A 14,832-nucleotide genomic window follows, 5' to 3' on the forward strand; every position below is an offset into this window, starting at 1 on the left:
CAGAGGAATTTGAATGAATAAGTACTTGAAGGTAGTAATGCAAGCTAAAATGCACATGATATATATTGCACATGACTAATATAAACTAGGTTGTGTGGCTGGTTACTGCAGAGGTAGTGACATACATGATACAGCCACATAGTGCAGCAGCAATAAACATATAAGTTGTCACAGATGTGGTTTGGTACAAAGTTATTGTCAATTGTTCAGTGTTATTTATTGAGAGTTCAGTAATCTGACAGCTTGTGGATAATAACTATCTTTGAGTCTTTTCGATGGCAGACTCCTGTACCATCTCCCTGAGGGTAGTAGACGTAAACGTCCTTGTGCTGGGTGGGTGTGGTCCTTAGTGATGCTGAGTGCTTTACGCAGACGATGGTGTGGAGACTGCTACCAGTGATGTCCTCTGCTGTTTGCACCATCCTCTGTAGAGCTTTCCGGCTCTGACTGGTGCAGTTCCCATACCACCCTGTGATGCAGCCTGTCAGCAGGCTCTCAATGGTGCACCTATAAATGTTGGTGTTCGTACCAAACTTCTTTAGTCTTCTTAGGAAGTATAGTCTTTGTCGGGCTTTCTTGACCACAGTGTCTGTACGTAAAGTCCAGGGCAGATCTTCAGTAACGTGAACGCAGAGGAACTTGAAGCTGCTGAACTGCTACACCTCAACGTTGTTTATGTTGATGATGGAGTCAGGGCCTCCATGTTGTTTCCTGAAGTCCACTATCATCTCCTTCATTTTGCTGACATCTATTATGTATGTATGTGTGTGTGTATGTATGTATGTATGTATGTATGTATGTATGTATGTATGTATGTATGTATGTATGGATGGATGGATGGATGGATGGATGGATGGATGGATGGATGGATGGAACGAAAGAAAGTACCAAAGAAAGAAAGTATGAAGGAAAGTACCAAAGAAAGAAAGTATGAAAGAAAGTACGAAAGAAAGAAAGTATGAAAGAAAGTACGAAAGAAAGAACGAATGAATGAATGAAAGAACGAGACTTTTAGGTGTTTTATTGTGAAATTTTCTACCGGAAGTTGTACTGTAACTTCATCTTCTTGATCTTGACCACTTGTTGAGCTGAGGAGAAACGGCACGGGTTTCCCAAACCTCACCACACTCTGCTGTGAGGAGCATCTTGTTGATGAAAACTTTTTTATTATTATTTTAAAACAAATCTATTTTCAACTTTTATTTTCCTGCCAGTGACTGTTAGGAGTCGTGAAACCCGCCGACATCATGTCTGGTGAAGAGGCTGCAGCTCCTCAGGAAGAACCTGAGCAGGTGAAGGAAGCCGACGAGCCCAAGCTGGAGGAGCCGGGCTGCAGTCCTGCCACCGTGGAGGAGGTGAAGAAGACAGAGGAGGAGGAGAAGCTCCTCTCCTCCCGGGCGCTGGTGCTCACCGGATATGGAGGCTACGATAAAATCAAGCTGCAGGTGAAGAGCATGAAGCCGCCGCAGCTGCGGCCCGGAGAGGTGCTGGTTCGACTCCGGGCGTGCGGGCTGAACTTCGCCGAGCTGCTGGGCAAACAGGGGCTGTACGAGCTGCTGCCCGCCCCCCCTGTCATCATGGGGATGGAGGGCTCCGGGGTGGTGGAAGCCGTGGCGGAGGACGTGAAGGACAGGAAAGTGAGTACTTTAACCACAAAGCTTTGCTACTCTTTAGGTGACGTCATCACGCGGCATGTTCCTGCTGCACCGTGCAGAGCGTCTGCACAGCCTGCACAAAACATTAACTGTGTTCACTCATTATTAACAGACGAGCCTTGGTTTATGTGCAGCACCTTGCACCCACAGGGTTTCAGAGGTTTTACTTCTGAAACGCACGTTTACACCTTATCTAAGATCAAAGTGACAAGTAGCCACATTGAGTGTGTTCATTACCAAATTATATCATGAACTGTGAAAAAAAAATCACTGTAATGCCCCTTTGATTGGTGATATGTGCTGCTGGTTATCCATGCTGCTGATCTCATGCTGCTGATTATTTCATGCTGCTGTATTCATCTGTACTCCACTCACACAGACTCATGTTCGTGCTGCTGCTGTTCGTCTGATTGTTTTGCACTATTAGTGTTTAGTGTATTTCTTAGTAGGCCTGTCGCGATAAACAATAAATCAGTTAATTACATGATGAATGAAAATTATCGACCTCATTTTCATTTATCGTCTTTATCGTTTCTTCGTGCGTTTCTCTTTCTACTGAAGACACTGGATGACAAAAGGCTCAACTCTGGTGTTCTTCACTGACCCCGCCCTTTTTCTTTTCTCTTTAAAATCTATTTTACTGTCCAAAATCGTGTTTTTGCCTTGAGAATCCGTCTTGCTGAAGCTCCAAAATTCACAGTTGAAATCCGTGCCTTCGTGTAAAAAGTTCTTCTCAGCAAAAAGAAGCTGAGAACTTGTTTACTGATTTTTTTAATTAAAAAATTTGTGTGACAAATGCTATGCTAAAGAGCTCAATCCACACAGAGCGTCCCCCATTTTGAGAACCGGGAAGAAAGGAAGGAGACTGCCCATGTCATGTCAAGAGGCCTCCCTCCCATTTTCTTACTGCTTGCTCCCTCACTATCCATCCTTTGGTTCAAATAGTCTTATACTGCCATTTGGTGGTCAAAAAAGGTACTACATTCAAAATAAAATTAACCAACATTTCTTCTTAAATTTGACAATAATTACTAATTATTGTCAAATTTCAAGCAATATTATCGTTTATCGCAATAATTTCTGAGACAATTAATTGCCCAGCAAAATTAGTTATCGTGACAGGCCTATTTCTTGGTTTATATATCTTAGATCCTTATTTACTGTTTCTTTTTACGCTTTATATTTTTGCTATTGTTGGATGTAACTGGGACCCTGTGTACACAGTTTCGTTCCACCTCATGTACCACATGTGATGTGAATGACAATAAAGAACCTTGAACTTGACCACTTGGTGGATTAACGAAACTTGCAGAAGGTATTCTTTAGAAATGCATCTACAACTGATACCGTATTTTTCTGACTATAAGGCACAATATCAATGAACGGGTCTGTTTTCATACATAAGGTACACCTGATTAGAAGGCTCACTGTTGATTTTTGAGAAACTTAACGGATTTTAAGTGCACCTTATAGTCCGAAAAATACAGTAAACAGATGATAGATTCAAGATGGCTGCCACAGCCAGTTATCCAAAAAACAAATTTGCAAAGAATGATGTAACTTTGTCACTTTGTCAGATATTGACCTAAAGTTTGGTGTAGTCGTTGCTGATCTACCTTTAAATCCAAGTTCTCTTCCTTTGCAGTCGACTATTTTTCTCTGCCGGCTGCCATAGCGCCAGGAAATCCCGTCATATAATGTTTGGTGTCTCTGTGAAGCTTGAGGGTTAACAATTTGTGCCCAACTCTTTCTGTTAGCAAAATAACAACAGGACGGATTTGAATGAAACTCTCGGAATTGACGATTATTGGACGTACAACTGATTTACCTTCCAAGTCAACCCAATTCAAGATGGCTGCCACAGCTAATTGACTTTAGCCAACTGGCTGTAGTTCAGGTTTATAGATATTTATCTGATATTTGATGTGGTGGTTGCCGAGAGTGAACGTTATTTTCAAGGTTTGACCAACACGACTACAATTCCATCATTTTTCATCATGAAGTGTTGGAGGTCTGGCACACAAGGCGGCGGGCGATATGCATCCCTGCAAGGTCTTTGGGTCTGCATTTGTTTCAGGCCTCTTATATTCTGTGTCGCACTCATGGGAAGTGCTCACATATGAATCAGATTCAATAAAGGAATAAAATCTTGCAACTATAAGTTGTTAAGCGAAGACGCATCAAATCAATCCAAGATACAAAAGAAATTACTTTTGTTTAATTAAGCACTTTTTTCTCATCGTGTTACTTCTATGTTTTTATTTTCACCTTCATCTGTTTTAAAACGTCTTCCTCAGGTTTGTAGCCAAAAGTGGTGTAGGAACTAACTTTTTGATATAAAACATTCTGTCTTTAGTTGTGCTGTTTTTACCATTAAAGGTCACTTTTTGACAAAAGCTTCAGGCAGAAATGTGGAGAAAATGGAATCTGAACTTTCTACAACTTTTCTGCAGCTGCGTCTGAACATGGTGATGTTTGAACTTGAAGAGCATTATTTATAAAAAACTTACTTTTTAATCACATCTATTATGGCATCTTCTTTACTGGACAAATAACGTACTTCAGTGCTCGATGTGTGGGATTTGTTCTGTTCGGGTGACGTTGAGCGTTGGATTGAGTTGTTGGTCTCATGCAAACTGTCTTTTAAAAATGATACAATTACCGTACGTGCCGCCGTACACGTTGCACTGCCATATAAGTCGCCAAATGAGTTGGCTGCCAAATGACAGCCACGGGAGTGTGCATGGGAGGACTTTAACAAGAATTTAACAAGATTAACACTTAAAAACAGTTGTTTGTTTGCTCAACATTATAGTTAAGGTGTGTTTCAGTTGAACTTTTCCTTAATAAATGCACTTTAATGGTGAAATCAGTTGCATTTCACCTGGGTGGCGCGGTGAAATGCAGCTGATTTGACGTTTGCTTCACGAGTTCCGGATCGAGACGAAGGTGGCTTGGTATGGCAAGCCAAGTGTCTCATTAATAGATAATTTTACCTATTAATGAGACACTTGGTTTGCCATATTAGTCAAAGGCCATCTAGTGGCTGAAAATGGTAGTGTTCAATATTTTCCATGTCAAAATCAATGAAATCGTCCAATCTCAGCTAAAAATTGGGTTATAAATATGGGGAAAAAACATAGATAAGTCTCTTCACTGTACAAGTACACAGGGAATGCTAATTTATGGAAAAAGGTGTGACCTATGTGGCGAAAAGTATGGTACCTTTTTTTTTCTCCCAAGTTCTACATAAATGAAAAATTACAGTTTAATTTTGATTTCGTTATTTGAATTTTCATTACAGACTCTATCTGCACAGTTAAATAAATGTCATTCTAGTTGATTTCAGGGCATTTCAAAGAGTTAAGGACCAGGTTTGGTTGTTGTAGACAAAAGCATTATAAATATATGATCTTAGGGAGGCAGTGATTGATCTACAGGTGATGGCATGTCTGTCTTCAATGTGCATGTTTGAGAAAGTCTTAAAGGGACACGCCAGAATTTTCTGTACTAGTCAGGTTTTCTGTTAAAGATTACGAACAGTGAATATCTTACCTGGTGTAGATAGCGATTGTCTCCAGTGTTCTAGATCAGTTACCTTATAGAGCGCTCATCTATTTTTATTTTGTTTTGTCAACGGAGAATGGTGAGAGAAGCGGCGCGCTACATCTGTAGCATTTTTGCTAGCGCGTCTTTATTGTGCGCTGCTAGTTTAGCACTATGTCACTGATGACAGTTGTCAACGGGCTTGGGGGAGGGAACGAAGGACATTCGGTAGGCAGGGTGCTCGGTTCTGTTGACAGGGCGGAGCGCTCTCTTTGTATAATGGTAGAGGAAACACTGGTCTCAGTTTGGATAGATAGAGGTTCATTCTGATCAGACTGATGAGCCCATGGCTAGTCTGAGCAGAGCGATCAAAGTGGTTTACTACTATCGTAAAAAGTTTTACATCGCCATCACTGTTGCATAACATGAGTATTTATGTTACATTCTATTCAATTCTCAAATTATTTCTAAGCGCAGATAGCGGCAGCAGCTGTCTGTAGCACTTCTAGTGCAGTTTGAGCAGGAATGTCTTAATATTTCTACCAGAATAACAATCTAATCAAAATGTTTTGTTCATCTTTTAATGGCTAATCATCTAAGAGTTGCGGCTTTTGTGGTACAATAATAATAATAATCCAGCTTCGCCTCATTTGTAGGCTTTAGTAAGCGCCTCGTTATTCTTGTTTGTGCTTCTTTTAATCAGAAACATCTTTCTTTCCATTTTAGCGTCCTAATATCTTTAACATGTGTGTTATCTACGTTTTACCGAAGCTGCTTCTTATCCCTTCGTGTCGGCAAAGAATGTCCCTCCCCCTCAACCACCAACTCTTTTCCTCTCATTCCTATGGTCACGCTCCCCCCCCTCCCCCTTTTTTTTAAACATCAGGCTGCTGTGTTTTTCAAACAACACGATGAAACTCACCAAAAGCACTCGTGCAAAGACACCGTGTGAAATCAAAGCTGGAGCCACAACATAAAAAAATAAAAACGTGTCCCTTTGAAAGATGGGAAAATCTGGACTCTGTCACGAGTCGTTCAGGGTAAGGAGTTGGGTGGGCCGTCGGTGCAAGAGCGCATAGCTGCAGACAATAACGTAGAGGGATGCCAAAATGTTTGAGAGACGGAGCAGGACCAGAGCTCAGCGTCTCCAGATAAGGACTGCAGGGCGTGGCGGCTTCAGAAGACACTTGAGAAGCAGACAGATGGGCTGTGGGGTGGAGGATCCGTTTTTACTGTTTCTCATCCCAGATCTCACCTTTGACATCATCCTGAAGCTGTTTTTAATATTGTTGTTGTTTTGCATTTGTCAGATTATTCGTTTTTTTTACCTGTTATTCTCAAAAATAGCGGGGCGTGGTTCCCTCTCATGTTTTGAAAACGGTGCAGGCCAAGCTACTGATTAGCTGACATGTGTCGTGACTTGGACTTGTTTTTGTGGTACGCAAACAGCGTTGCCATGACGATCAGGCCAGACTGGGGTCCACTCCTTGGAGCTGGTAGATGTGAGGCCGAGTGGAGAGAGGAGAGTTAATCTCGTTAATGGAGGAAAAAGTATTAATTTGTGGTGCCACCTGAAGCTGGGGACCTCCTGTTCGAGTCATAATGGTTGAGGTGGAAGTGTCAGTTTTGCTGGTGGATCTACGCAAATTGAAACAATCTGTAAACTTTTTAAAGTGCGCTTCGACGTGTAAACATTTAGATTAAAAGATGCTTTCAATTGAAAGACAAAGAAACAAAGTTAACCCAAGACAGAAGTGTGTAGACCTGGATATGGTGCTGCTGGAATCACAGGAGATGACTGATTATATAGAAGACCCATCTGCTCACTGACAAAATGAAGTTTAAAAGATTTTAAGGATACGTTAAACACCACACCTCATTCACATTAGAACATTTTTAAAAGAACTTGAGGAATGCCAGGAGCACAAAAGTCATTTTCAAAGTAGATCCTGACCAATATGGAAAATTTGGCTATCGCTATACAGATACTGGGAGGAGGCTAATGTCAAAAACTGATATATTGGCTGAAAATGTTTAAGCTTTGTCCACCTCCAAGAATCTAAGTAAATGGCTACTTGTTTTAACACTTAAAGACTTGAAAAAGTCTGCCTAAAGTGCGTTCACATTTTCTATCCTCCGCTATTCACCATAAAGTTATCAAGTCTGTTACAAAAATATAAATTAAACGAAGAAACACCCTTCCCTATTCATTGTTTAAGCAGTCAGTCATGTATGGTGAAGGCCCGAAGGAAAGATATCAGACAAACGATGCATTTCATTGAGGACGACAAAGATAACGTTACCAACTAGGGCTGGGCGATACGGACCAAAATTAATATCTCAATATTTTTACAAAAATCGCAATATACGATATATATCTCAATATTTTTACTTTCCATAAAGTAATAACAAAAATATATTTGAGTCAAAGTTTTGTCCCAATTGTCACACAGGCACATTTATTAACAGCTGTAACTGTACAAAATAAATGCCTAAAAAATAAACTATTTACATATATTAAATAGTTTATTTTTTAGGCATCTATTTACATATATTAAATAATAATCCTCTTCAGCTGGGGGCAGCTGTGGTTGAGAGGCTAGAGCAGTCGTCCTCCAGTGGGAGAGCTGGGGGTTCGATTCCACCAGCAGTCGTATGCTGAAGTGTTCCTGGGCAAGACACTGAGCCCCTCATTGCCTCTGATGTGTGTCCCATCGGTGTAGGAATGTGATAAAGCTCTGATTATTCTTTGTAGAGATCTAGTAGAGTGCTGTATGAATGGGTAAATGAGGACACAGATTGTGTAGTAAAGAGCTTTGAGTGTCTTGATAAGATAGAAAGGCTCTATATAGTTCATTCAGCTGCGCCGCCTTCACGTTGGTAAGCGTGTGTGAACTGCGGTAGTGAGCCTTCACTTGGAACCTTGAAGCTACCAGCTCCGACAGACCTGACTCCTTCCTTGAAGCAAACCACTGTTCAGAGCTCATTTAGCCATGCTGTGTACCTTTTAGAGGAACAAAGAGAGGAAGTGCGACATTAATAAATCAACAGTTTATCATATCGCTAAAGATACGGTCCTTAGCGACTAACAAGACGGCTAAAGCATCATGGTAGCCGCTAAGGACCGTATCTTTAGCGGTATGATAAACTGTTGATTTATTAATGTCGCACTTCCTCTCTGTGTTCCTCTAAAATGTACACAGCACGGCTAAATGAGCTCTGAACAGTGGTTTGCTTCAAGGAAGGAGTCAGGTCTGTCGGAGCTGGTAGCTTCACACACGCTCAGCTGCTGTGTTTACTGCTGCCAAACGTCTCCTGCCCGTCCACCTCCTGGAAAAGCAGGAAGGGGAGGTGGAACGTGGCTGAGGGCTGTGTGTAGGAGGGGGGCCGCCTGGGAGAAAGAAGACGGCAGGATTTCCAAGTATAAAACTATATAGTTTTATATCGAGATAGCTCAACTTATATCGCAAAAAAAAATTATCTCGATATTTTAAAAATATCGAGATATCGCCCAGCCCTATTACCAACACTGATATATTTTACCGCTACGTTAGATTAGGTCTGTCACAATATCAAATTTTGCTGGACGATTAATTGTTTCAGAAATTATTGCGATTAAAAAATAATATTGTTTAAAATTTGACAATAATTAGTAAATATTGTCACATTTGAGAATATATGTTGGTTAATATGTTTTGCATGTAGTATCTTTTTTGACCACTGGATGGCAGTATAAGACTGATTGAAATAAAGGATGGATGGTGAGGGAGCGAACAGCGTGTCTCTTTAAGAAAAATGGGAGGGAGGCCCCTTGACGTGACATGGGCTGTCTCTTTCTTTTTTTTTCCCAGTTCTCAAAATGGCGGATGCTCGGTGTGGTTTGAGCTCTTTAGCATAGCACTTTTCACACAAAGCTTTTAATTAAAAATCAGTAAACAAGTTCTCAGCTTCTTTTTGCAGAGAAAAACAACGTTTTACACAAAGGCACGGGTTTCAACTGTGATTTTTGGAGCTCCGACAAGACGGAGATTTTTTTCCCTAAAGTCAGCCTGTTAGCTTAGCTTGTAGCTTGTAGCTTAACTTCTCAGCTTAGCTGCTTTTAACGATCCAAAAACACAATTTTAGACGTTAAAACAGATCTTAAAGAGAAAGGGAGGGGTCAGTGATGAGCACCGGAGTTGAGCCTTTTGTTATCCAGTGTCTTCAGTAGAAAGAGAGAGACATGAAGAAACAATAAACCCGATAAATGAAAATGAGGTTGATAATTTTCATTTATCATGTAATTAATTTATTTATTGTTTATTGTGACAGGCCTACGTTAGATTTATTGTTCTGGATGTTCTGGATGCTAGGTTATAAATGGAAGCTTGAGAACTTGAGAGGCACGTAGCTAATGACAAGCGGGTTGGAGGGTTGAAGATAATTTATTATTGTTGATTATTTTTATTTTACAGATAATTTACAATAAACCTACCATGATACTCTGTTCATCAAAATACTTACAGTATTGCTTGCTGCTTCGGCTGTGCTGAAAGTGAAAATTAAAATAATGGCCTTGACTTGAAAGTAGTCTGCATGCTCTCTGCTGGATACATTGTACAAGTACACATTCAGCAAGGAGGGGAACGGTTTGTTCCCAGTGTTTATATTGACGCATAATGGGACAGTTATCACTGATAATATGTCCCCAAATAGGGATGCAAATTTCTTTGTCTGGCGATTCGATTCAATTCCGATTTTTGGTGTCATGATTCCGATTCAGAATCGATTTTCGATTCAGAAACAATTTTTGATTCAGAAACGATTTTTCTATTTAAATGGTCATAAATTTTGTTTAAATTATGTAATTGACAAGAAAAGAGATTAAACAACAATGTAAACAAATAGAACATTTATTTAAAACAATACTTTTAGGTTCTTTACTGCATCAAATCTTTTTGCATAAGTTTATATTTATACCGGTTAGCTCAGCTTCCTGGCTTTTTCTAAAATACAAAAATCTATGAATAAATAATTTATCCATCCATCATCCGTCATCTTTACTCACTTCTTCCTTTACGGGACACGGGGTTCACTGGTGCCCATGTCCAGCATCACTGTGTGAGAGGCGGGGGACACCTGGACAGGTCGCAAGTCCATCACAGACAAATAATTCAAAACCATATTGCACTAACATTTGCTATATTTTAAAAACTTAACCTAATCTGAAATATACAGACTTCACAGTCAATTTGGTAAATCTTTAAGAAAAATTCAAAACCTGCGCAAATCTGCACAAAAATACTTCTGAACTGTATGTAGTTTATAAACCATCTACAGTAAATTGTATAATTTAGAACTGGCTCCAGGCGATGTGTCTCATCTGGCCTCGCTTCAACCTGTTAGACAAAATACAGTAAGTTTTTTGTATAATATGAGAAAAAACAGTTACCCTTTGAGCTGCAGCGGGTAGCATTAATCAGAGCGTATGCCACTTTATTCTTTGTTTCATGGTGGAGTGGTGGCGCTGCTTTATCACTAAAAAAAAAAGCTATGTGAAGGAATGACGCACATTGGGTCCAGCGTATTAAAAATAAACCTACACCCCTCGCCTTCGACTGAGCTGTCTGCTCGTAAATCTTTGTGATATAGCAGATGGAGAGGGAAATCTTCACAGCCTTCGGGGAATTAGCTGGAAGTTTGTTCGCTGGTCTGCTGCTTTCGCTTTCCATCTTCCTTCCGCGCATTTGTCGTATTTCCAAAATACTGTACCGCAGTTTTATTTTGCACTTCTTGCAAACAACTGTGCTCTTGTCGAACTCGTGTCTTCCCCCGAACATTGTAGGATCCAAAATGACTTTACACTGAGTTTTAACGATGAAGGAGCGGGTTGAATCGCGATGTCCTACAAGGCCAAATTCTGCGGTGACGGGTGGACACAATGCAGTACGCTCGGGAGGAGGAGAGAGAAAAAAAGCTTTAAAAAAATCGATATGAGCTTTTAGAATCGATTCAGAATCACCAGGACTGGGAATCTAGATTTTTTTTTTTAATGAATTTATTTTTTTTCTGCCCCCCCCCCCATCCCCAAACGACTGTATCGGCCTAAAATATCGGCCCTACTCATACATCGGTATTGAACGATTAAACCACTTACTCTTTGAAGAAGTGGCTTTAGTCCTCAGATATGAAATAGTATTTATTGTGAATTATCGGTTTTTGTTCTTTTCCACAGATCTAACTGTATTATTGTTTTTTTTTATTTATTATTATTAACAATGGAAACAAGTTTCTTTGTTACTGTAATTTCCGTGAAACAGCGAGCTCATAGATTAGTTGGGTTTCTGTCAACAGACTGAGCTGTACTGTTGGTTCTGAAGAAGTGTGGTGTGGTCACAGATCGTTTCTATTTCTGAAGGCTGGCGGGGGCTCTTTTATTCAAGCAAAGCACGGTTCCTTTTTGTCTAATCTGTATTTTGACAAAGATCTGCCCCCCAAAAAACAAACGTCTCAAAACCTAGTTCAGTTTTTATTGGTCACAAATTTTTCTTCCTTTAAAAAAAGGGGTGGCATTATGATACAACGCTTAATTGCAGATCTTCTGTAATTAAAAGTGCTTTTTTTTTGGTTTGTCGTTCAGATTAAGATGATTTAGTTGCATTTGTGTAAAATCCAGTAAATAAAAAAAAATAAAAAAACTGTAATTGGGCAACACGCCTCAGTGTCCAGTTCTGCTAAAAGTTGTTTCTCCGTTAACCTTAGTTACTTCAGTTCACGTCAGCCTTTCAGGAACTGAGCTCAGCTCTTTTTCAAAACGACTATTGTGCATTTTTTTAGGATCATCCAGCAACAGTTCTAATGTGTCACGAGTCCCATGTGTTGAGAAACTTGACCCGCTCAAAAAAAAAAAAAAGACATTCATCTGAGGTGAACTTTAAAACATTTGCTGTTTGAGTTACAGCAGAAGATGTTTATATGCGTGTGTACTCATTGTCTGCATTTGTGTGTGTGTGATCTGTGCAGGAAGTGGGCGTGGCACCTCAACTCCTAAAGCTGTTTAAGAGGAAGCAGCATTCATAATCAGATCACACTTTTCCTGTGTCCTTGACTGTTTAGGCTTTTTTTTTTTTTAAATAGGAATACGGTATAACCTTTTTTGGAAACCGAGCAGTCCGTTGAGTATAAACATCATGGCTGATTGAAACAGGAACAGACGACTTTGATTCCTTTCTCCTCGGAGAGAAAAGCAAATCAACTTCAGCTCTTTCTGTCAAGGTTGAATGAAACAATCCTTTATGCTTTGAATGCTGTCTAATGCATTCAGATTGGGACGCTTTGAAAAAAGTTTAATCAGCCCTTTATTAAAAAAGAATAATTGCAGAATGATAATTTTTACAGGAAAATGTGCAGCTACAGGTCAAGATGTAATTAAAAGTGCAGCAGTTTCTTTTTTCAAGACACGTGGGTCTTCTCAGCTGATTGAAACTGCAAATAAGGCTGTTTAAACCTCGTACTTACAAATAACTGAAGTATTGCTGAATTTGTCAAACAGACAAGAAATAAAACTTTCAATGCTTGACCATTAAAATTCCAAGACCATCACATTTAAATTATTTCTGTCCCATTGCATTATTTCTGGTGATTAAGAGTTTTGAGCGTATAATTAAAAAAAGTCATTCTCTCTCAAACACAGCATCTTTTAGACCCCCTACAGTTTGCATATCAGCCCTCTAGAGGAGTGGAAGATGCTGTTCTGATTATGCTGCACCTTCTCTATTCCCACCTTGAAAGACCAAAAGCCCATGCAAAAATGTTATTTGTGGATTTCTCGTCAGCTTTTAATACCATTCAGCCAATAGTTTTAACAGAGATCTTAACAAAAGAGTTGTTAATCTCGCATAGCTTGGTTTTATGGATTACAGACTTTTTAACAGGTAGGGTCCAGCAGGTCAGTGTGGGTTCAACACTCTCTGACAAAACAACTACCAGCACTGGCGCTCCTCAAGGCTGTGTTTTATCATCACTGTTATTTATTCTGTACACAAACTCCTGCAGAAGTACTTTCCCCAAATAGACATTTAATTAAATATGCTGATGACACGGCCCTGGTAAGCCTCTTAAACAACAAGGAAGAGGCGCACGGACCATTTCTGGACTTCTTCATTAATTGGTGCAAGAAATCTAAATTCTGAACACGAAAAAACAAAAGAAATGACTATTGACTTCAGGAAGCTTCTGTCATTCTCTCCAACCACCATCGATGGAGAGCAGATTGAAACTGTCAAGTGCTACAAGTTCTTGGGCATGGTTTTGGACTGTCACTGGGACTCATGGGTTGACCTTATTAGCACCAAGGCTCAGCAGAGACTGTATTTTTTTTAAAGAAACTGGGGTCTTTTCGAGTCAATAACTCAATGCTTTTAATGTTTTATTCTGCATTTATTGAGGGTGCTTTAACTTTTTGTAACATCTGTTGGTTTGGCAATGCTACAGAGGCTCGGATGAAATCCTTGAGAAGTATAACCACAGCCAGCAAACTGTTAGGGACCACGCTGCCGAGTATGGAAAAAATATACATGGATAGAGTCATGACAGAGGCAATCAAGATTATTGCAGACAATACATGTCCCCTAAGATCCTCTTTTGAGTTGCTTCCTTCAGGGCAAAGGTACTGCCTTCCTTTATTATCAAGAAACAGGACAAACATTTATTTCATACCACAAGCAATTAAATCATTAAACAGTAAAAAGGTATCATAAATTACTGAGCTCAAACTTCTTTGCCGTAATGATGGATGCCATGCCATGTTTATATATATATGTCCTTTTTGTAATTCCTGCTGACAATGCTGCAAACCAATTTCCCTACGGGGACAAATAAAGCTATCTGTCCATTTTTTGAACCCGTTTTGAACTTAATTGTTGGCATTTTTTATATTCTTTGTTGTCTTTATATCTTGTGATTCTTATGTATGTTCCTTTGTACTGAAACTGGCACAATAATTTCCCGCGGGATCACTAAAGTTCTAATCTTATCTTATCTTAAATCAGAAATGCTCATTCCTTCGTACCATCTCTATCAAAGCTGGTTTCTCTGCTGAAACCGTTAATTAATTCAACCTTTATTTAGACAGGTTAATCCCATTGAGCATCGAGGACTCAATTACAAGAGAGACCTGATTTCAACAAAGAATGATGACAATAATGGACAATCATAAAAGAGGCATACAGATTTTTTTTGTAAACAAATTAAAATAAGATGGCAAAAATAGCAAAAAATAGCTAAATAGCTAGGAACCAAATTTAGCTTCCGGTTTCTGTGACTGAAAGGAAAAAGATGCCTTGTTCCATTTATCGGTATCTCTGACATTGGGCGTGGGAATGTCACACCAAATACACAAAGTTTGTTTTCTCAGTCATCCAGGTATATAACAACAAAAAAGGTTGAATCATGTCATCTGGACTTCGTTTTTTTTGTTAAAAAAGAAACGTTTCGCCCCTCGTCCAAGAGGCTTCGTCAGTCTGAGGCCTAGCCATCTGGTATTACCCAGAAGCCACCCTGACTCTTGTGTTTCAAGCCTGCCTCAGATACCCCTGAAGTCTGGCCTTTTCACTAATGGTTTCAAAAACACAAAGTTTGTTTTCTCAGTCAT

The 14,832-nt window shown here is 39.7% G+C and overlaps 1 protein-coding gene across 1 annotated transcript in view; it reads left to right on the top strand.

Moving 5' to 3' along the window:
• The first annotated feature begins 1,217 nt into the window (after positions 1 to 1,217).
• LOC119423657 (synaptic vesicle membrane protein VAT-1 homolog) overlaps positions 1,218 to 14,832 on the top strand; it is a 23,588-nt gene continuing 9,973 nt past the window's right edge. Inside the window, exon 1 of the mRNA XM_037691061.1 lies at positions 1,218 to 1,637. Within this exon, the coding sequence (XP_037546989.1) occupies positions 1,248 to 1,637 (390 nt within the window). The 5' untranslated portion in view covers positions 1,218 to 1,247. The remainder of the gene's footprint in view (positions 1,638 to 14,832) is intronic.

Source organism: Nematolebias whitei, chromosome 17, assembly GCF_014905685.2.
Source record: "Nematolebias whitei isolate Nwh7 chromosome 17, NemWhi1, whole genome shotgun sequence".
In the NCBI taxonomy this organism is placed as follows: domain Eukaryota; kingdom Metazoa; phylum Chordata; class Actinopteri; order Cyprinodontiformes; family Rivulidae; genus Nematolebias; species Nematolebias whitei.